This window comes from Parasteatoda tepidariorum, chromosome 8, assembly GCF_043381705.1.
Source record: "Parasteatoda tepidariorum isolate YZ-2023 chromosome 8, CAS_Ptep_4.0, whole genome shotgun sequence".
NCBI classification, from domain to species: Eukaryota; Metazoa; Arthropoda; class Arachnida; order Araneae; family Theridiidae; genus Parasteatoda; species Parasteatoda tepidariorum.
Window position 1 is genome coordinate 7,040,585 of NC_092211.1, and position 24,413 is coordinate 7,064,997.

A 24,413-nucleotide genomic window follows, 5' to 3' on the forward strand; every position below is an offset into this window, starting at 1 on the left:
GTAAATAAATGTAACTAGTTTTTTTTTCTCGGGTGAAATTCGAGAAGAATAATTTTTAATAAATTTTACAGAAACTTTTACAACACTTATTTGTGAATTTTATAATTATAATCTCTGATATAAAGTCCTTCTTTTAAGCATTTTATCACATATTGCACAGTGCAATAGGACGGACACATTAAACTAATTTAACAATATTCATTGCTGATTTACCTCTTATGATGACAAATAATCAACTTTCAAATTTGGTCTATTGTTTTGTTATGGCCATGAATCATTTTTAAATAATAAAAGAAAATATTACGGTAAAGAAACAATTAAAACATTGTTTTGCTATCTCAAGTTTGATAATAAATTGCAAATAAATATACAAAAAATTAAATGAAAAATAATTAAATAAAAAAATTAAAGCAATAGTTGATAATTTTAATTCTGAAATCGGAAAACATTTAAGTGTACGATGACTTTCTTAGGGTAAAATTTTTTTTTATTATTTGATTATTGATATCTTAAAAATAAACTTTTGGTTTGTTTTTAAATGCAGTTTTGCTAAGATTAGATTATAGATCTTATTATCAAATACCCACTCTGAAATATTCATTTTAATTAATTAATTTTTATTTCCTATTTCAATAAAAGTTATAAGTGAACATAAATTTTTCGGAGCCACTGTAATTAAAAAATTTATCAATCTATAATCACCTGAAACGGTTTTCCTTTCTGCTTAATAAAAATATATTAAACAGGACTAATCCAAGGTTATATTGGTCATTCTGTTTTTGCCATATGCTAGGTGCATTTTGTGAAAAAAATTTCTTAACATAACACATTTTAAAAAAATTATTCAATGAAAACAATATACTCTACAAGCTAAACCTATTATTTTCTCCACGTGTCTTTATTTTTTTTTAATTGATGTTGTATCAAAGCATTAAAAAATAAATTAAAAATCTTGCCAAATTAAAAAAAAAAAAGTTTTTTTTTCAAGATAATATGTTAAAAAAATAACATTTTGAAAAAGTTTTTTTATAATATTGTAAGATTTTTACCTTGAAAAATCAGGGAAATTTAAAATCTGATTTGAGTGGCCACCCAGTTTCTGTTCTTCAATGTGTTGAGTTTATAAGTCGTGGCATAAACTCAAGTGAATAAATTATACGAAGAGTGAGCGATACTACTTTATTTTGAAAACAGGTCCTTCATTGTTTGGACAATCAAAACCATCAGCTGAAAAATATTCTTTGGGAGGGGGGGATAGAAAATGCACATCTTTTTTTTTTCTTTAATGCAACCAAAATATTATGGGATCATTTCTTTGGTCTAAATATAAATAATGATTTCAAAACCCACAGCAGCTTCCTCTACAAAGATAAATTTTTGTAAGATAACTTAAATAAGGTATTCAACTGCTATTAATAAAAAAATATATATATTTTAGCCTATTTCACTTTTTTTTTCTTCGTCTTAATTTAAATTTCATAATATTAATATGCGAAATTACAATTTCTAGAACCGCAATGACTTTCTTCAGTTGTTGATAGACACTGCCAATGAAGTGGCCAAACAAGAAGAAGGAAATGAAAAGGATGAAGATTTGGCGAACAATTATGGTCAAGAAGTTGCCAGTCAAAAAGTTTATCTTAATAGTGTCACAAAAAGTAAGTAATTTAAAAATTTTAATTATTTCTTGAATAATTATTATGTATCCGTGATTATAAACAGCTTCAGTTAGCTGGTTGTGTAGGTATTGGGGATACCCCCTGTGGCAGAAATTTTTCAGGCTTTCTACGACACGCCTCTCTAACACTAATATCTTTCTGCAAAGTACTTAAAAATGACAAATATACATGTTACTAATTTAAAATAACAAAAGTGTTAACTTCAATAAATAAATTGGATCAAATAAAATAATTTTTTTAATTCAATAAATGATTTTTTTTATTCTAATATTATGGATGATTTTGTCATATTTTTTAGAAAGATAATACACTAATTGTTTCCTTTTTCGTATTTTGTAATTCATCATCACACTAAAATTTTCTTAAAGAATCGTGAAATCTGTTGCAGTAGCTACCGACAAAAGAGATTCACAACGAAATTGCGCAAGTTTACTGAATGCGTGCTTTCGAGATTCAGTTGTTGTAATAAATAATATCGTATTCAAAATGTCGGATTTTAAAAGCTATGTGGAAATCAGTAGTAATAACTATATGAAAAAAATAGAACGAAAATTACTACAGAAAAGAAAACCAAATTTATTAATTCATTATTCTTAATTTTTCATTATTCTCAAATAAGAATAGAAAAATCATAAGCATTTTTTTTCCCACACGGATGCACGAGAATGGCATCTTTTGAATATAATTCTGAAGAACAGATAAAATCTTTCGGAAGTTTCTGCTCGGTAACGTTCTGCGACAATGTCGCCACGATTCTGCCACGGGGGGGAGGGNGGGGGGGGGGGGGGTGCTCACCACTTAGCAATTCTGTCTTAGCAATAAGTAGTTAAAATTAATTACGAAGTGGAACAACATCATGGATTTGGAGAAAATCTCCTCTCAGAGAATTTTTCTTTAGAAATGACAATGTTACTCATGCTTTTTCATGATTTGAGGCATTTTATTCTTTTCAACGTCCACAAGGCTCTAAATCGATGATGCTCAACAACTTTGTCTTTTTTCCCAACTTATTTTTTTTTTTTTTTTTTTTTTNTTTTTTTTTTTTTTTTTTTTTTTTTTTTTTTTTTTTGTAACGCATACCTATTTTACTATATATAGACACCCCCTTTTGTAGCTATTGCTGAAGCGGTATGAAAGTTAAGAAAATTAACACAGACTTAAGTATGCATTCTGTGCACTATTAACATTATGCCTATTCTTTTATTTTATCAAGTCCATTATAACAATGAAACATTTCGACACGATTTTTTAAAAAATATGAAATGTTTTCAAGGCCCCTAGCAAAAACTTGATATTTTCAATATGTTTAAAAAAATTTCTGTCAAAATGTTTTAACTCTGTTAGAAATGCTTTAAAATCAATATAAAGAAAAAAGTTTTATTTAATTATATTTATAAAATGTCATTACAAATAATTCTTCCCTCAGTAAAGTTTGACATTTTGAAGAAAAGTGAATCACATGTTTATAATATCAGAGCAAACAGTCATATTATTTAGAACTTTATAGAAAGTAATAAACAAGACATGATTTTCTAATGATAGAACACCAAAAATATTATAAATTTAGCAATTGTTCAGTTTAATTTGAGCAATCTTCAAAATCATCCTTCGGTTTCTCATAGTAATTTTTATTTTGATCATTTGTTGAGGCGATCTTCACTTTAATGATAGAGCACATAAAAAGGTGATTACACTGTTGCAAACAGTTCTATGGCCTTAACTATTGGCTTGATTGTTGATTTTTCTTTTATTGTTTGAATTTATGGAAGTTCCTTGTAATTGTTAGGTCATATTTTAGCGAAGCTAGCAAGGTTTAGGACAGAATGGATTAATCCACAGTTTAAGACATCCTGTCCAAAACCCCTTTGTCTTAAACTGTCCAAAACCCTTTTATTCAAATTATGTCACAGTTTTAAAAAAATACTGGGAACAATAAAATGTTAAGTTTTGACCATGAAACAGACAAGTTTTTGTTTCATTAAAAAAGTTTATTGCTATTTTTAATATTGCATTTTTTTATCCTTATGCAAAAACGTAATTTTATCAATATTAAAAACATATTTATTCATAATTACGGGATAAGATATTCACTTTCGTTGTTCAATGAATTATGCAGCTTCAAAAGTTATAAATCTTTTCTTATTATATTATATTATTTTCCTTTAATAAGTTAAAGCAAATTGTATAAAAAGTAACAAATATTTGTTAATATATGTAATCATTATATGTACAATGGTTGCACCTTTCAGAATTTTTACCTTTTACCTATGTTCATGGTTTTGGACACTTTAACAGGGTTCCCACGATACTTGAAAAACCTTGAAAGTCCTTGAATTTTCTTGGAAAAAATCAGGGCCCTGTAAAGTCCTTGAATTCTGCCATAGGGTACTTGAAAAGTACTTGATTTTTTTGGAAATAACATAATCTTTCTTACAAAAATGCTGTAAAAAAAGTAAAATAATAAATTCAAACGAAAAGTTATAGAAGTTGTGGTAGATGCAGTTTTTAATGTTTGAAGAGTGAAAAGAGGTTAAAGAAGAGACAAAATTTTTCACTCCAGATTATTGTTCATCTCTGATGTTTAGAAAGCTGAAATTTCCAGGAAATTTTAGTTTTTGTAGTCATGGTTGCTGAATAACTAGTGTTTCATTGATTTAAAAATATGTTCAATGTGTTAACTTCGTTATTATGACCGGTTAATATTATTATCCTATTTGGGTTTTTTTAAATTTTAATAGAAAGTATCATTAATTCGTTATCATCAGATTTTTATATTTAGTTTTTACTGCTAATAAATAAAATTTAGTTCTAGATTTCATGAATTATGAATAAACATCGTGATTCTTATTAAACTGATTCTTGATTTATGGATCGGAATTCATTTAAAATGTTCTACGAATTGGGATTCAAATGAAAGTGATTAATGAATCATATATTGAATGTTGATTTAAAGTGATTTGCAAATTACTCATCAGGATTCGTATTAAGGTATTTTATAAATCACACATTGTGATTCACATTAAAATGATTTATCAAACACACATCATGATTTCAATTAAAGTTATTTCTGAATCATGTAACGTGATATGTATTTAAGTAATTTCAAAATTGTGCATCACAATTCTCATTCAATTAGTTTACATGGTATTAAAAGGATTTAAGAATTACACATTATGATTCACATAAAAAGATTTAAGAATTAACGTTGCAATTCTCATCAAAATGATTTATGAATCACACATAGTTGTTCTAAATTAAGCAACTTTTGAGTCACAAATTACTATTTCCCTCGTAATGACCACTATTCAGATGAAAATTATTAGCTAATCATGCAGCAGAATTCACATTAAAGTGATTTATCTCACATAGTGATTTACATCTTGTTAGTTTTGTTAGCGTTTTGTGGCATTTGCTATTCATATTGTTCCAATTTAAGAAACATATACCGCAATTCAATTTCAATTTACAAATCGCAAATTGTGATACATGATTTACACAATCTTCAAGACTTACTTCTCCTTTCTTATAATTTTGCTTTACATATAGTATATCTAGATTTGTACAAATGTGATTTTTAAAGATTACGCATAGTGAAAATTACACATGTTCTTTAACTTTTTAAAATCATGCTTCACATTTTATGGATTTATTTTAAAGAAAGCTTCATAAGTCTTAGTTATTTGTAAAATATTGTTCTACAATAAATTGTGTTCAAAATACATTACTGATATTCTGAAGTAACAAAATCGATAATGTGTTATTAAAATCAAAACAGATGTGCTATATTTTGATATTTTATCTAATTATATTCATTTGCTGTAACCTAAAATTTGGATTTAACATATTAAAAAAAAGTATTTATGTTTTAATAAACTTGCATAAACTTTATCAATTATTTACTATGCTTGTTTAATATAGTATTATTTTTCATTAATTCTAATTTACTTTATAAAATTTTTCATGAAAAGTTTCACTGTTGCTAGTTTTTAAATGTTCGCTAGTATCATTGGAATTTTTCAAAGTGATTTGAAATATGGCTATATAACTATCAACCATTTGCATTAGTAGCTGATAAATTAAATTATTATTCATATTATTATTTCGTCAAATAGGCTTTATGCTTTGAAAATGTACAATTTCTGCTTCGACGTAATTATAAAATCTGGTTGACATGTTCTTTAGTATATTAACTGTAATACTGAATGGATCCTTGAATAATTTGATTTTAAGTCATAGAAAAGTCCTTGAAAATTTTTATTTATTTTATTTTTTTTTGAAAATTGAGTGGGAACCCTGTTTAGGACAGTGAAACCCATGTGTCATGTCCAAAACCTTGTATTTTAGTTCTAAGAAATGCTTAATTCTGTCAGGATGTCTTCTGTTAAAGAAGATAAAAGTAAAGCACGATTTGTTATATGCATTTTCACAAATTCAACTTTTAAGAAAAATACTTTTGAAAAAGCAAAATCTCTGCCTCTTAAAATTTTGTTTTTATCCACGTCAACAAACAATAAATTATGCATTTCCTCTATTAGTCCTTTACAGGAAGACAAAATTCAAACATTTAATCTAACAAACCTTTTCTTTTTTTTTTGAAAAATTTTTTTTCCAAATGAAATTCTTTTCTGTATGGACTAGTCGAAAATTTTTTAAGTAAAATAGCTGTAAATGCTACTGTTAAATGCATGTTTTTATTAAATTCAAGTTAAAATTTAACGTTGGACAATATTTTTAAATTTGGATGCAATTTTTAAGATTATTAAGAGAATTTTTAAGAGACATAAATGATTTTTATTTGTGGGAACTATTTTTGAAGATATCCTCTTACTTTACTTCTTAATTTTCACAAATAATGTCTAAATTTTCACAGAATCGATACCTCTCAAAAAAACCTAGACAGGCATCTGATTTTAATTTCTTCCCTTGTTTCAGTGCTGAATGGAATGCCTATTTATATGGGATGATCCTTTTAAAACGATGGACTTTCTAGAATTTGTTCTTGTCTCCAATTATTGTATGACAGAATAGAAATAGACAAGAATGATTAAAAATAGGAGAGTAACAAATTTTGAGTAAAATGGAACAAAAATCTAAGATGTGAAAATTTTATGCTCCTGCATACATGCACAGGATGAAAACATTTTGTACATAAATTAACGCAATGCTATCTTAATTGAAATTTTTTTATTTGAATGAAGAAAGAAAAAACACAGGTTTAAAACTAATCACACTTAGCGATGCATTTCATACCTTCGTGCTATAAACATGATCGTCATACGTCATATAATTGGGTTGGTAACTTAGAGAAGAATAACACTGTTAAAATTTGCATGATTGTGCCTAATCACGTGGTTATGCATGACGTTTTAATGTTATAGCTATTGGACTTGGTAGCTATTTACGTAGCGCATAGAGTTTTTGAAAAGTGCTGAATGGTGCTTATTTTCGATTTTCATTTTTTAAAAGCCTTTAAATGTGTTTATTTCATTTGCGTTTTTTAAAATGTGCTTTATATTCCCTTTTCGAAAATGACATTTTTTTTGCTTTACCATGTCGATATTTCTCACGTATTTTTACAAAAGCATGGTTTTCACATTGTTCTGTTTAACATTTTAGCAATTAATTCATTCATAATCCATTTCGTCGGAGCGTAGCGTATGAAAGCGCCAATCATTTTACGTGTTTGATGAAAAATTATCCGTGTGTGCGTCTACTGAGCTGGCTTTTGTGAGATTCTAGCACTTTCATGTGCAATTCTGCTGCATTTTGCAAGATATTCTCAATTTCAGCATTCGTTTTCCACCCTCTGAATTCCAATTGAAAAATCTCTCGATCTTTTTAGGGTGGCTAATATAATCAAGAAGAAAGTTCTTTGTCAGAAAGTAGTTATTTTATCATGATCGTGAAAAGTCTGAAAATTATTTTTCATTTTATTAAGATATATATAGTGCTTAAAAATATTTTTCAAGAGCTTAAAAAGTGCTTATTTTTTGTTGAAAGAATTGGCTACGCACCCTGTATTTAGGCTTTCAGATCAGATTCAATTGAATACTTGAAAGCACATCACTCGTGTGTGTTGGTGATTTTCCCACACACCGTTTCCTTGAAGGGGTGCAAAATACTAGTGGAATTTTTTTAGAAAAGTAGTGTCAAGTATTCTTGTTCATGATCATTTTTTGCAGCTGTAAACCAATAATTGATCATTTCAGATTTGTCGATGGATGAGCTTGTGGCTCAGTGTGTGCTTTTCTTCATGGCTGGTTATGATACCACAGCTTCCACACTTTCTTTTACCACTTACTTCTTAGCTTTGAATCCAGACGTCCAAGAGAAGGCAAGACGTGAGATACACCAATGCCTGAAAGAAACCAATGTAAATATTCTCTCAGTTTTTAAAACTAGTCTTTCCTTTTACACATTCCTGCCTAATGGTTATATTATAAACAACTATGTCTTCCAGCAAATGTGATCAAATTGCTCATTAATAACATTTTTAAAGTTAAGAGACATTGCCCGTTATTTCCTATACTAACATTTTTCCTAATATGTGAAATTCATAGACTTTTGAGCATAAAAAGAAGAACTTTTTCCAACTTGAAAAGGAATAATTTTTAACTTTTCCTGTTTTTTAAAAAAAAAATTTTAGAATTGAATAATTAGAATAGAAAAATCAGGAGTCTGCTTCAGGAAAAACGGTCGTTTCACAAAATATTTTTAAGAGAGCAAGCTCTAAAATTCTCCCCCCCCCCCCTGCCTCGCAAATTTTTGTAGTCGTATCCCCATAAATGAAATGCTGTCCCCTTGTAATGTTTACAGGAAGTCGAAATTCAAACTATTATTTTAAAAAATTTTCTAAATTTATTCCAATAGACCTTTTTTTTTTTTTTTTTTCTTCTCTGTGAAACTTTTTTTCTTCTGTATGATCCAGTCGAAAATGTTCTCAAAATGAAGATAACTTTTAGTGTTGTTAAATGTATGTTTTTGTTAAATTTAGAACCCCTTTATGTCATTTTTACTTTCAACGTATTTCGTATTATCTCGAGAATTTTTTTAGCGAAATGAAAAATTTTTGCACATAAATGTAGAATTTGTTTATCAGAAAATAATTCAGTGTGATAAAAATATATTTTAGCAATTGATTTTTTTTTATTATTATTATTTCATTATATAAAAGAAATAATTGTATGAATAATAGTTTTGAATGTATTAATCGAAAAGTATATAAACTTTTACATTGTTTGAAGGAATGTAGTTTTAAATGTAAAAATACATAATTTGTGTGCAGCCGGTTGAATATAAATGAAAATTTACGAAAATTTGTGTATTTAAATTGATTGTGGTGAGCCGTTAAGATGGAGTGAAAAACTTATCGAGCGATTGAAAGTAATTCCCCAGCTTCAAATTAAATGTTATTGAAGTTCTAGTAGTAAGCGATGATGCGGCGAAACCATTCTTATAGCCGATATACAGGGTATGTGCACTCCTGGAAAGTCATGAATTTCCGTTTTAAACAAAATTTGTCATAAAATGTCATGATTTTAACTATATTTTTTTTTTTAAAAAATCATGGAAAGTCTTGAATTTAGGTCGCCCAAATGTCTAATTTTTATAATGGAAACTCCCCCCCCCCCCAATTTCATGGTGTACCAAATATCTGAATAAGTAACAAAATCCCCACTCACAGTCATATTTTATTAAAATATAAAATGTTTTTATCATGTTCTTTAAAAATTATGGTGTTCTTTCAGAAAATGAAAGAAAAAGCATCATTTCTCAAGCGAATTATCTTTATCTTCTGTGTCTTCAGAATTTTTATTGTTTTTATTTTATAAATTTAAAATTCTAATTGAAGCAAGCCAGTCATTGGCGAATTTTTTTAATTCCGAAATGAGGACAGAAAAATCAGGTGTATTTCTTCCCTTTCCGATAAACAAGAAAAGTATGTTTAGAATATAATTCTACAAAAAAAAGAAGAAAAAATTATTTTCTTTTGTATTTTTTTCAGCTATTTTATTGCTTCAACTATTTCTTTACTCTGTTTTTTAAATTTAATATCTAGGAATATGAAGATACAGTGTATAACAGTTTTGGTTATACCTATCTATCATTTGGACATACCTATCATTTGTTGCAGATACCCTGTAATACATGCGATCCTTAATTTATAATAAGTCTCTGTTTATTGTTGAACTTCCAGTAATCTCTTTACTCTGTCGTTGGAATAATCTAAGCCAGTGTTTCCCAACCTTTTTCGTACCATGCCCCACCTAAGCCTTTCTAAAATTCTTATGCCCCCCCTATGTAACATATACATAATTTTTAATATTAAAAAATCGAATTGTTCACTTAAGAAACTTAGGAAATTGTTAGCGAAACAAAATAAATTTTCAGATTATATAATGAAAAACTAAAATTCAAATTCGAAATAATTTAATTAAAGATTTTTCTATAATAATTTAATATTTTAATTTAGTGAGATTCTTGCTCTTGATTGATGCTTGCTGCACGTAGATTTTATCTTAGGTTCCACATTGGTTATCAGTCTCAAGTCTCCCCGTTGTGTTATATCCAGACGATTTCTTTTTTTTACCAATGAAATCATTTACAGCACTAAATCCACATTCAGCTAAATATGAAGATGGAATCGGTAACAATAGTTTTCTTGCACATTTGATTGAATTTGGGTATTTGTTTTTTGTTTCCTCACGAAGCCATGACATCACTCATTTCATATTAAATAAAGTTTTAACTGACTAATCATTTTCCATTTCTGCAAGTTCTTGATATATCAGACAAATCCACTAACATGGACTGCAACATCCATGTTGGAAAATAAATTTGTTTTAAATCAGAATATCTTTCTCTTAAATCAGCCGATAGAATTTTCAGATGATAGACAATAACAAGTAAAGCGGTATCATTTACTTCACATTTTTGGAGCCAATGAAACTGTTCAAAGTTTTTGTTGTTAATATATTTCTGACATAACTCAATAAGGGTAATGAAGCCAAATATCTTCGCTTTTGCATCAACAAGAGTTTTATTTGTTCCTTGAAGCTTCTTATTTAATATATTCAGTTTTTCAAAGATATTGGCTAAATAACTCACAAATGCTTTACCATCGACTGTAAACAGATACTTCATTTCAGGTTTGTCGCTTAAAAAATCCCTAAGTCACATAATATTTATTGACCGCAATTATTTAAGAATTTGCTTTTTTCCTTCGATTTTGTCACCGAAATCTTGCATAGTATTTAAATGGCCCAGAGCAAAAGGTTTAAACTCATGTCGAGTCCATTTTTGAATTGCCCCCCTTAACAATCAAATTGCTCCCCGGTGGGGCGTGGGCCCCACGGTGGGAAACACTGATCTAAGCTATTCCAACAGAATCCATAATTTTAAATGAATCAATTTAATTTATTTAATTCATATCTCTTTTCAAACAGGGAGAACTGACATATGATGCTATACAGAACATGAAGTATCTTGACAATGTTATATCTGAGACATTGCGTCATTGCCCTCCAGCATCGAGGTTATTTTATTCTTTCATTATTATCATGAATATGACTGCGCAAAGAATCTACTTTAATATTAACATGTTGCGTAGCGTTTTTAAAAAGCGCTTTGAGGTGCTTATTTTCGATATTCGTTTTTAAAAGCCCTGAAAGGTGCTTTTTTCATTCGCTGTTTTTAAAAAGTGCTTAATGTTCCATTCCCGAAAAGGAAATTTTTTTCTCTCCCATGTCTATTTTCGCCATGTAATTTGCAAAAGCATGCTTTTAGCATTGTCCTATTCAACGTTTTTACAATTCATTCAACCACAATCCATTTCGGCTTACCGTCAGTCCATAGTGTATGAAAGTGCCAATCATTTTACAAGTTTGATTAAATACTTGGAAGTCCGCATGTGCGCCTACTGAGCTGGGTTTGGTGAGATTATTGCACTCTTATGTGCAACTCTGCTGCATTTTGCAAGATGTTCTCAATTTTGGACTTCATTTTCCACCCTCCGGTATCGAACCGAGAAATCTCTCGAGCATTTTATAATGGCTAATATAATAAAGAGTTCTTTGTCAGAAGCTAGTTATTTTATTACGATCATATAAAGTCTTTGAAAGTTATTTTGCATTTTGTTACTGTATATAGTGCTTAAAAATACTTTTTGAGTGCTTAAAAGGTGCTTATTTTTTGTTGAAAGATTTGGCTACGCACCCTGATTAAAGTTGTTTTATTCTTTTATTACTATTATTATTTATATAATCATCAATATGACTAAACAATGAATCTACATTAATAATCCTTAATTAATATTTAAACTACATTCAGTGGCGTGACAGCCCATTGAGGGCCAAGGCCTACTGTTCCCATCTCAGTTTTCTTGACCTTGGACTCAGGGGTGCAGGAACAGATGTTCCGGTCAGGTTGTCAGCTAAACGCGGAACCCCCAGTGTTTAGTTCCCAAGCATGCTTGGTACTCATTTATCGACTGAGGGGATCAGAGGCTGAGTCAACCTTGTCCAGCTCGAGGATCGAAACCAGGACCTGTGGCATGGGAGCGCAAAGTGCTATCACTCCGCCACCGGGCGTCTTTAATTAATACTAAGGTTCTTTTATCCTTTCATTATTAATATTATTTATATAATCATCATTATTACTTTAATATTGTCCTATGTCGAGGTGGCTGTTCATTTTTTATGGATTCCTTGCCCTTCTTACAAGAAAAAAATATATTTTATCGGGAGTACAAATTATTTCGTTCCGTTCTTTTGTGATCAACAAATGCATTTATTTCAAAACAAAATGAATGAACAGATTAATCAAAGAATTGTCCATCGCTGGCTACTACTTTTCCCACTTCCCATGCAATTTTCAAATTCCATCTTCGAAAAAATGTCTCGTCTTTTGAGGCGATCCAAGTTAGAAGCGAATTTTCAAATTCTGTGAAAGAAGTGAACCAGTGACAGTGCCAAATCTTGCTGCATCCATTGGAACAACCAGTAATCAAAAGGAGCAATGTCCAGCAAATACAAAATTTTACATATAAAAAGTAAAAAACTGGGTTTTTGTATGAAACTCAAATCGATATAAACTGAATATTATTGACAGATGTTTAACTTCTCTAAAACCAGCTGTCGCTATGAAACATTCATTACAGCCAGAGCCATCTTTTAAAAACGGACCGAACTAATTTGTACTCCCAATAACATTTGGGGAAAAACCATTTATCTTGTTTCTAAGCAATGCAGTCAAACTCGACCTGATTTAAATTAGAAATACTAAATTGGTACAAGTCTGTTGCTCGCTTTTTTAATTCCTACTTCATTCCTCCTCTCTGACTATTGGAAAAATTCTGGAGCTTCATTCTTCAAATGGAAATGTGTGACCTTCTGCCATTCTAAGCATTTCTGGAAACTAGCCATCTTTGGGTTTCGGTTTTTCACTAGTTTTTTTTTTTTTTTTTTTTTGTTTTTTTTTTTTTTTTNTTTTTTTTTTTTTTTTTTTTTGGATATTTTTTTGTACTTAACAAACTCTTCATGATTATTCAATGCTTTTCCAAAAAAAGTTGGAAAATTAAAAAATAATCATTCATGCAAAACAGTTGATTGATTGATATAAATTTTGGCGTAAGAACCATATTTTGACTGTCCCTAAAGCCAGATAAAAATCCAAATAATTTGATTAAAATTCAGGTAACTTGGTTAAAATTAAAATAAACCTTTTTATGTTTTGGAAAAATCAGAAATTGATTATTGAATTATAAGAAATGGTGGTAACTGATAGGTTATAGCGATAATATTTCCATTGAAAAACGTTGTTACATTAGAAATAAAGAAAATTTTCAAGAAATGTGGGCTAAAATATATAGTAATTATTATTCACTCGTATGTGTTATTTGAATACTGCAATGACAGGATGGGAAACAAAATTGTCTTTCGGGGCACATTATAAGAGAATTTTTTCCTTTAAAATTCTAACTGACCTTACTAAATATTTGTATAACAGCCACCATTTATTTCCACTGTAGTAATTTTATTATTTTTACCACTCTTTTTTTAATTTATTGTTATTTTTTACCCAATACAGTCGAACCTCGTTAAAGCGATATTGGCGGAACTATTGTAATTATTTATGTTAATCAGATCTTATCCGATAATCCATTATAAAAATAATTTATTTCGTACTATTAATACATAATATGAACCAAAAAAATTAAAATAAGCTTAAAAGTTTTAACTACTTTAATAAACTATTTTAACTCTTTTACTTATTTGCCCCTCTTCTACTTCTAACAAAGAAAGAAACATTTTATTCACATTCTTCTCATCTGTGTTGTGACCAGTTTCGATAATTTCATGTTAAACATGAAGCAATAATTGGTTGCTAACTCATGGGACCCAATGTGTTTCATGTAAAGCAATATTTTACATTAAGCCATTTCGCTTTAATGTGGTTCGACTGTATAATAATAATTTTACTAAAATATAATATTTTCCTTCCACAGTTTCACTTATTGGCCACATTATGAGGCGCACTATAAGATGTAATATTATAATTACCAGGAGATACTATACAGCTGTATTGTTTTTACTCGGATGAAACCAGTTTGCATTTGTTTACGTTCGTGTATCAATGGGTTAACATTGTAATGCAGTACGTTAAAAATAAATACAAATAGGAAGTATATATTAAAAACCCATGACGTGTATGTTTAAATATAAAAGTATTGCCTATAAACTCGTGCGAAACGTGTCATTATTAAAACACTAGATTGCATCTAATCATTTGATCTAATTATTATAATATACTAATATGATTCCTGATATAATAAATATTTCATATTTATATAATATATCGTCTCATTTAACGCATTACTACACGAACATAAACAAGTGTAAGCTGGTTTCAGTCACATAAAAACAATAAAGCTGTATAGTGTCACCTGATAATTAAGTGTGTGTCTAATAGAGAAGTGTCTTAGAGTGTGTCTAATAATTCGGCCAGGGACCGTGTATGAAGTAAATGAATTCTGTACCGATAAAAGGGTTAAAATAACTTTGTTTATCTAAAAAATTACAGACTAGAAAGAAAGGCTGAGACAGATTATGAATTGGGCAATACTGGAATAACACTGAAAAAAGGAATGATGGTTACTGTCCCTATTTATGCAATGCACAAAGATCCTCAAAATTTTCCAGATCCTGAAAAATTTGATCCGGATAGGTGAGTCTGAATTTAAGCAAAATGATTGTCTTGTTGTTGTTACAACTGAAGTGATGCTGTCTTTCCTTAGTAAGCCCCCTGGCGGCGGCATTGTCGCAGAATGTTACACAGTTCTTGCAGAAAGATTTTTCTTTTGAAAAGTTTTTTTTAAAAAAATTGCTTTTCTTTTCTGCAGGAATTTACACGTAATATTTGAATCATGCATTTAGATAATCACTTTTTGACGCTCTCAATTTATGCTGATAGTATTGTAAATGGATGTAATGTTTCAATTTTATTATCGGCAGTTATGGATATTGATTTTCACGAGGATTTTAAATATCCCGATATATTTTGAACAATATGGAAAATTCGAATAGTGCATTTGAGTATTTACTTTTTAGAGCAATAATTCTATCAAAGTTTTGACAGTTGTTATTGATTTCTCCATAGTTTTAAAATCCGGTATTTTTTTATGCGATATAATTTATGACAACAATGTAATCTCGAAATGAAACACGCATGTGAGGAGCGTGATTCACGTTATTTCGTCTGCGATCTTTTTTTTTCCGGCAATTACTGCTATGAATTTCATGATTTTTAATTATATTTGTTATTATAATAATTATTTACAAAATGCGAAGAAAGAAGTAATTTTTATCACACACCCCCCCCCCCACACACACACACACACAAAATGCAAGAATATGACCCATGATATTAGATTAAAAAATATTACATATTCAATTAAAAGAATTATTTATAGTTTTTTTGTTTTAACTAATACTCCATAATTGATAATTGATATTTAGATCCATAAGACTCGTTAGGAAATTTAGAAAGCAGAATAATCAAATGCTATGTTTGTTTTCTTAAACATGCATTTTGATTCAGAAGGAAAAGTTTCAGCATTTTTATTTTAGTTCATTTATCTTATTTGTTATTTCTGCTCAATTGTGAGTAATACCCGGCTCATCGAGTAGTTTATTCTTTTTTTTTCGTGAAATGATTTTTTTTAAGATGATAATACAGGCGATAAGCATTTCAAAAAATGATTCATAAGTGCATGGAAGTCATTATTCTTCAAAGTCTAATAAGAGTGTGTATAGCAAAATAAAATCATGTTACAAAACAAAAAGGTGTCAAATACTTAATAATAACTGGTGGAATGAGGCTACTTTTAGCCATAAAAATTGATGTTTACTTGCCTTCGATCAAATCAACCTTTTTCTTTTACATACATTTTCTTAGCAGCATTTTATGTTCTAAAGTTCTTAATTTTTTAAATGTTATAAGAAATTATTTAATTTACTTTAACACAAACACAGCGTTTTCATAACCTAACTTTAGAGAGAATTGGACACTTTTATAAGCAAATTTAGTCTTTGCTACTTTATTCATTATTATTTTTAATCTAAGTTCATACTATATGAAATTATATGCTATGTATTGTGCAAAGATAGTCATCGACCGAGAAAAACAATTTTCTTGCTTTCAAAAAGATGAAGTTTCACAGATAATGAGTTTTGCTAATTTTTCTCTGTTGCGAAATTAAAATCTAGTCAATGAAAGAGTTCTTAAGCAACATAACAATAAACCACACTTCAAAAATATTCATCAAAGTGTTTTTTTGATCATTCAACGATCTCTGTATGGGAAATAAGATATTTCTGTGCATGATTGCAGGTTTACAGCGGAGGAGAGGGCCAAACGGAATCCCTATGTGTACATGCCTTTTGGTGCTGGACCCAGGAACTGTGTCGGTATGAGATTTGCACTCTTGGAAGTCAAAGTTTGCCTCATCCACGTTATCACTCACTTTAACATCAAAACTTGTCCCAAAACAACGGTAAGGTGTTCTCTTCATCTGTTTTACATTCAAAATGTTGATTTTTTTATAAAATAAATATGGAATTTTTTCTAATATTCTAAACGCATGTTTCTTAAATTGTTTCATTTTAGAAATTTCAATCTTTTAGAAATGATTTGTAAGAAATGCCCTACATTATAAATATTAATTACCAATTTGTTAATGCAGAAAATCAACACATTTGTTTATTTTATTAATAAATACTAGGAACTGTAACAAAACATAATACACACGTTTTAAGTTGAAATTTCACTTTTTTTAATGTGTAAAAACATTCAGCTTACTATTCTGAGTAGTCTCGGACAAATGAAAAAAAGTTAAATATTAGTCTTTGTATGATAGTTTTTAAAACAATTGACAACACAAAATGATACTTTCCAAATGCCTGCTGAAATGATATGCCATTTTTTTTTAACTCTTTATTTTTCTATACAATTCTTGTTTTATTCTTGCTTTAAAATCGTAAACGCATTTTTTTGCAAATGAATAATCTTGAAAAGCAAAGTTTTCAAAACTGTTAAGTCTTTTGCATTTTTGAAGAATTTTTTTTTATCCCATTAAAAATTTTAGATTTTTTTTTTACTTATTCAATTTTCCCCCTCTAGAGTCGCGTGTATTACATTCATTCAAAATTGAAATGCAAATATTCTTCGAGATGAAAATTATATTTTAAGAAGCCACGTCATTATTTTTACTCTATAAATTTAATTTTCAAGAATCTCTGAACGAAATTAATTAAGTTTAATGATAATCATTTTTATAGGGTGGAATTTTTCTGTAAAAATATTTTGTATATAAAACATACTCAGGGTTGCCACTCCACAGGGAAAACCTGGAAAATACAGGGAATTTGAAAATAACCAAAATAACAGGGAAAGTGCAGGGAATTTTGATTTTGTCTTTTAAGAGATGGTGACCACTCAAAACACCTAATCTATTGGATATTTAACCATGATATTTCAGCTATACTAAACTATTTATTTACTACTATCAGCTATTTACTACATCATCATTTAAGTATGTTCAGCTGTTTTTCCAGCAATTAAAACTAATAAATATATAGTTAGCCCACTATAGCTCACATAAGAGCACAGTAATTGCTGTGTTTCCTTTTAATATATTGTGTATACTATGTACATGGAAAACATAGGGAATTTTTTTTCCAGATTTGAGTTGCAACCCTGATACTCATTTAACTATATTATTTCGTTGCCATACCAGCACTGAATTTTTTTAAATTCAAAGATATATACTTATATATCTTATATTTATTACGGATGAGTAGGACAAGTTATTATGTTGTGTGTATATTCTTAGCAATTTACTTTTTCATTTTTCACTACTCCTAACTATACTTCAGTGATTACTTGCCTAGAAATTTCTGCCAAGGTATGTTCTTTACGCTGAAAGTTTTGTATCACTGATAGTCTAATTCTATTCATTGTATCTGTGCACCTGGAAAGTCATGGAATCATTCTGGCAGAGAAGAGAAAATAATGTAACAAGCTGTCTCTAAACTTGAAATATAAATTTGTATCTGGAAAGATACTTTTCTGAATCAGAAAGTGGAAATAGTTTGATTGAAACTATGGATGTTCTTCCCATAAACATTTAAATTTTTTCAGCCCTCACTTTTAGAATAAATGTTTTTTTGGGGGGGCTGGGTGCTGGACTCGCGTTCAAGAACCCGTCGAATCCAGCCGGCCGAAGACTCCCCGTGGAATAAATGGTACCTGGTGCATGTTAAATCTGACGGGTCACAAAGTCCTCCATGTTCCCATAATATTAGAAGAAAAATTTAAAAATATCTCTAGGGGTACTGAATTGGAGATGTGCCGTTCTCCTTTGAGGTCCAAATTACGATCTGTATGGCATAGATGGCACCACTGGAAAACAAGAACAATCGTAGCCCCTCTGCCTTAATGGCCGGTGACAAAAACTAGAAAAAGTGAATAATGAAAAAAAAAAATTTATATCTACATCCTACTTACCGTAATCAAATAATATCTATAATTGTTGTCCCCCAAAACTGTATACTGGGGAAAAGTAAGGTGTTATAGTTTCCTGGCCCCAGCACTTTGTTGTTATTTAAAGTTTGATAAAAGCATTTTTTGTGAGACGAAATTTCAACTTTTATCAGCATTCTCTTTTAATCTTTAGATACCTTTGAAGTTTTATCCTGGAGTTGCCCTGCTGCAACCTAAAGACATCTTCCTTCAAATGGAACCAAGAAGTGACTCTCCAATCAATTAATTCTGCAGAACATATTTAAGAAAAATTTGTATCCACAGTTTGTCAAAAAAAAACATTTCATGTTAAATCTATTTCTATCAATAAACTTGTAAAGCATCACTTTGATTATGTTTTAAGCATTGGTTCTGTCTCCAAAGTGTGCCATATTGATACCATAGCTGCCAACTCCACTGGCCAGTTTCTCCTGGTTTAATAAATATTCTCCTGGTTTTTATACCGTTTAGAAAATTCCATAAAATGTAAATTCCCTAAGAATGAAATAGAATTTTTGCATAGGTTATGGCTTGCTTGAATATTTAAATAAGTACTACGAATACATAATGAAGTGAGCCTCATTTATAGAAATGAATTTAAAACTTTTTTTATTCTAAAATGTTCAGTTTATTCGCAACTTCCTTCTTAAGTGAATTAATAATTTTCTAACTATCTTTGATGAATTAAATGCTTATTAGTATTGGAAATTATGAGTAAACATAATGTTTGCCATTTCAAGTTTGTTTAATGTCAATCATAATTGAAAAATATTACAGTTTTTCTATTTTAACGACTCTGAAATTCCCTATGTGTAAAATATTTAGTTCATTATGCAACAATTATCATGAAATTTATATTATTTTGTAAAATCTCCTGGATTTTTTCCCATCATTGTTGGAAGCACTCTTTTCAACTCTTTGCTTATTGTTCCCTTTGTGGTCAGATCCTGGAAAATATCATAATAGCATTGAACATGTTTTTTGAATGCTTTCAAAGTAAAAAAATAATTCCATCTAGATTCCTGAGATATTTAATGAAAATTCTTTTCAAATATCATTATTACTTTTATGGATTTTATTTATGGTAGGTACTTTATTCATGTCGCACTAGAACTTCACAATGGGCTATTGGCGAAGGTCTGGAAAAAATCCCTGACGATGGTCCGAACGCATGCTATCGCAATTTTGATCTTCTGCAGAGGGTTTGGCTCCTCCGCTTCGGTAGCTCGACGACCCGCGTGCGAGCACTTTATACCAGAACAGTCTAATGAGAACTGCGCACCCTCGGCCCTTGAGCAGACTGATGAAAGTGGCCAACCACCCGCTTTTTGACCTCAGTTGGTGATGCTCGTTCTACCGCTTCTTTACGATTGATCCACTGCGGGGATATAGATATTCAGAAAATTTAACGTCTATTATTATATAAAGGAGGAAATGATGTAATGGAGAATCTCTTAAATGTGGTGATACGCATTATCACTTGTATTTGAAAAATAATCAACAGTACCTACTCGTGAACTATAAAATATTTGATACAATCAAAAGTAATAAATGTGAAGTAACAATCTATAGCAATAACCTTATATTATATAACAGTTCAAATTGCAAACGGTTTTTTTATTTCCCCTCAGATTTTTAAAAATATTTCGATATAAATGTTATGACTTATATCTGGTAAATTCTAATCTCTCTTTAATTTATGACATCAAAACAAGTCCAAGCTTATAAAATGAAAATCTTGTGATTGATTAGTTTTTCTGCAGCTATGGATAAAGAATCGTTATTTAAAACGAATAACATGAAAAGAAATTCACACACTTAAAATTGCAATATTTTTGGAAAAAATTGGAATTAGGAAGAAGAAAAAAAGTGCTTTAAAGTGTGTCAAATAATGCAAAAGGTCAATCCATTTTTTTTACACTTCCGTGTAACATTAAGCATGGTGTGTAGCGTTTTTAAAAAGTGCTTAAAGGTGCTTATTTTCGTTTTATGAAAGCCCTTAAAGGTGCTTTTTTCTTTAGGTGTTTTTAAAAAGTGCTTAATTTTCCCTTTTCGCAACCTGTTAAATTAAGCCTACTATAGACATTCGCTAAATATTTTTCTTTAAAAAGATTATTTAGCAATAATGCAAATTTTCAACAGCTATTTTATGACAATTATTTTAATTCTATTCATTGAGTAAATGTAGTTTTACATAAGATTAATTTTAAAAGTGAATATAACTCATTTTTATTTACTAAAAATGTAACAAAAAAAAATCTGAAATGACTGTATAAATTTAGTAAGTATAAACAGCACGATAATGGAAAAAAAGATGTAGCTGATAATAACTCAATAAAGAAGAACATATTAAAAAATATCGTTAAAAATTAGACGCCATAACTTTTATTACATGTAAACTAATGGCCTTTTAAGATTTCATATGAATTTTTTTTAAAAAAAACTTATATGCTATTATAAAACTTATTATTAACTGGCTAAAAGTATCCTGACACCTTGTGCATCTTGAAACACATATTAATATGATACTGAGCCCACCTCCTTTACATTGTGTCCCTTTTTGCTGAGCTCATCTCCTTTACAGGGTGTCCCCTTTTGCTGAACCCACCTCCTTTACAGGGTGTCCTCCTTTTGCTGAGCCCACCTCCTTTACAGGGTGTTTCCCCCTTTTGCTGAGACCACCTTCTTTACAGGGTGTCCCCCTTTTACTGAGCCCACATCCTTTACAGGGTGTCCCCCTTTTGCATGGCCTATTTATGAATTTCGGTAATTTTGAATGAAATGTCACGATTTTAACTATTTTTTAAAAAAATCATGGAAAGTCATGCATTTTGATCGCCAAAAATCTTATTTTTAAAATGGAACCCCCCCCCCTTCCCCATTTCATGGTTCAACATCTGAATTTGTAACAAAATCCCCTCTCACAGTCATATTTTATTAAAATATAAAATGTTTTTATCTTGTTCTATAAAAATTATGGTATTATTTAAAAAAATGAAAGGAAAAGCATAATTTCTAGAGCGAATTATCTTTTGAACTGTGATTTTGAATTTTTTTTTTTATTCCGAAATGAGAACAGAAAAATTAGGAGTATTTCTTTCTCTTCTGATAAACAAGAAAAGTATCTGTAAAATGTAATTCTTTAGGAAAAAAGAAGAAAAAATTTTTTGCTTTTGTATTTTTTTCAGCTCTTTTATTGCTTCAACTCTTTCTTAACTCTGTTTTTTAAATTTAAAATCTGCTGTTTAACTGACAAATCAAACGCACTTCAGCAATGCAGTAAGAACGGCACATTAAAACAAAACTCCTCAATTAAGCTCAATTTGCGCTTTTGTTTTCCTATTTTGCAATATTGCAATCTTGTTACGAAAATATATTTTAAATCATTCTTGAAAAATTTCCCGTTCATGTGAATTGGCTATTCGCTTTATAGATGAAACTTATATTTCATCTATATTTTACTCTGTTTTTTCTATTTATTTTCTCTGTTTTTACGTGTTATTTTTACTTTTCGTGTTCTATTTTATTTGTTTAATATTTTTTTGAGTGCTCCTCACACTATTGTATTATATTATTGTATGTATATTTTGCTTTGGCTATATTGATACAATAACAGAAAGCACTCTTTTTTGCGGATATAATCTTGTGGGCTGATGAAAAGATCATATCTTTTATTTTCCGGTTTTTTAAAAAAAAATTTATCCTTTTTTTTCTTATCCCCCCAGTTGTTTGTTATTTTTTTTATCCCCCCCTTTTTTTACCTTCATATGTCTGTAATTTTCCTTTGTTTTATCTGCATTTTGAACATATATATATATATATATATATATATATATGCGAAAATGCATCTGTTTTCAATTTTTTTCTTGCAAATGGCAATATATGGAGAGATTGAAATGCATATCCACTTATTTCGGTAATTGCGTGGGTGTATATTTCTGAACGGTTTGTTGTTCAAAAGTTGTCTGGTTGTTGGTTAGGAATATCGACTATTCTATCAGGAGTATTATTTTCGTTCTAAAATAATATTGCTTCTCTAAATTGGTTCGAAAGAAGTATCCTGGTATATCCTTACATAATAGCTCAGTGATGAATCGGTTTGTCAACAACTGAATTGGAAGCGGACAAAAGAACAGCTGCCTAGATCTTTATGTTTGTCGATGAAAAACTGGAAGAAGTTTCTGAGCTGGTCAACAAAAGACAAAAAGTCAACAAAAAGCACTAAAAAGGGCTATAGAGTGTAGGGACATAGCTAATTTACCGAAGAATGCAGTTTGAGCATTTATTGCAAAACATAAAGTTTATCTTTTAAAAAATGGTAAAACGGACACGTTTTGTTATTCGTTAAGGAGGACGACAGTACGAACATTCCTAACATCTAACGTGTGTTTCTAAAAATATGGAAAAATTATCACACTTTGGAATTGATGAATCAGGACCACATTTTCGCAGCACCAACGCAGACTATAACAGTTTTGGTTATACCTATCATTTCAATGAATGTTATTATAATGCTTTGTTAAATTTATTGTTGTTTTTGTCGGAGAAAATAGTAACTTCGTTAAGTTGTGAAAAATCCTTAAAATTAGGCATGATTTGAAAATCTAACCGATACCCTGCATTGAGATTTTTAACCCAAACGATTAATGCTTCTCTGAGGGTCCATTTGTGAGGGAAGGGTATTATTTCCATTGAGGGATTTTGTATAAGGGACAGAAACGACTTGAAAAGGAAAAAGAATTTTCCCCCTTATTATTGTTCAACTATACTCTCATTTACATCATTTTATTGAGCCATTTTCAAAAAATGTCGTTATTTGTTATAGTAATATAAAAACTGCCTATACACAGTAAATATAAAGATAAAACAACCTACTAGATGTGAAAATAGTGTTTGCACTGCAAAATTAGTGAAATTCAGTTAATATTCATTGAGAATTTACTTAATGAATATCAGGGTTCGTATCTTGTCAAAGTTATTGAATTTTCTAAAGATATAATTTATAGATTAAGTTTATATATTATGATTATATTAGAATTTAATTAGATTTTAAAAATTATTTTCTGAGTTGCTCAGTCAAATGCATAAATTTAAACTCACATTTTTTTTCATATTAAATAACAAAAAAAAAGTTTAAAGAGAGAAGTTTTGAAGGTAAAACACATTGAAAAATTAATTAAATTATTTTTGACTTTTTTAAAGTTGTGATAGTTATTTATCATCCTTTCATAATGATATTTTATACTGTAATTATGAGTTGGTTTCAACTATTGTTCTAAATGAAAGGCTTAAAACTAAAAATGGATTTCTTTTCTTACATAAAGTAATCTTGTAACATAACACTATTATGTAACTTTTATGAAAAACATATTGAAAACGGTAGTAACTTAATCATTGAAAAGTTATTAAACAGTAAATAAGTTATATTTATTTATATAATAAGCTCAAAATGAAACATGTCCCAGTCAAAATTTGCATTAACGTTTTCATAACTGTTATTATGAATTAACTTTACACGACAATACTAAACACTCTGGGGAAAAACATTTAAATAAGTAAACGAAAGTTGAATAGAATTTTTAAAAAATATTGCAATGGTAACCAAGCTAAAACTCGAATTGAATATTTGGGATCTTTTAATTAAATAATTTTAAA

The 24,413-nt window shown here is 29.3% G+C and overlaps 1 protein-coding gene across 1 annotated transcript in view; it reads left to right on the forward strand.

Annotated features, from left to right (window-relative positions):
* LOC107436226 (cytochrome P450 3A8) overlaps positions 1-19,104 on the forward strand; it is a gene marked incomplete at its 5' end in the record, with an annotated part of 35,308 nt that extends 16,204 nt beyond the window's left edge. The window contains 6 exon segments of the mRNA XM_071184169.1: positions 1,511-1,658; positions 7,889-8,052; positions 11,126-11,214; positions 14,760-14,903; positions 16,569-16,731; positions 18,913-19,104. Of these exon segments, the coding sequence (XP_071040270.1) occupies positions 1,511-1,658; positions 7,889-8,052; positions 11,126-11,214; positions 14,760-14,903; positions 16,569-16,731; positions 18,913-19,005 (801 nt within the window).
* Between the last annotated feature and the right edge of the window lie 5,309 nt (positions 19,105-24,413).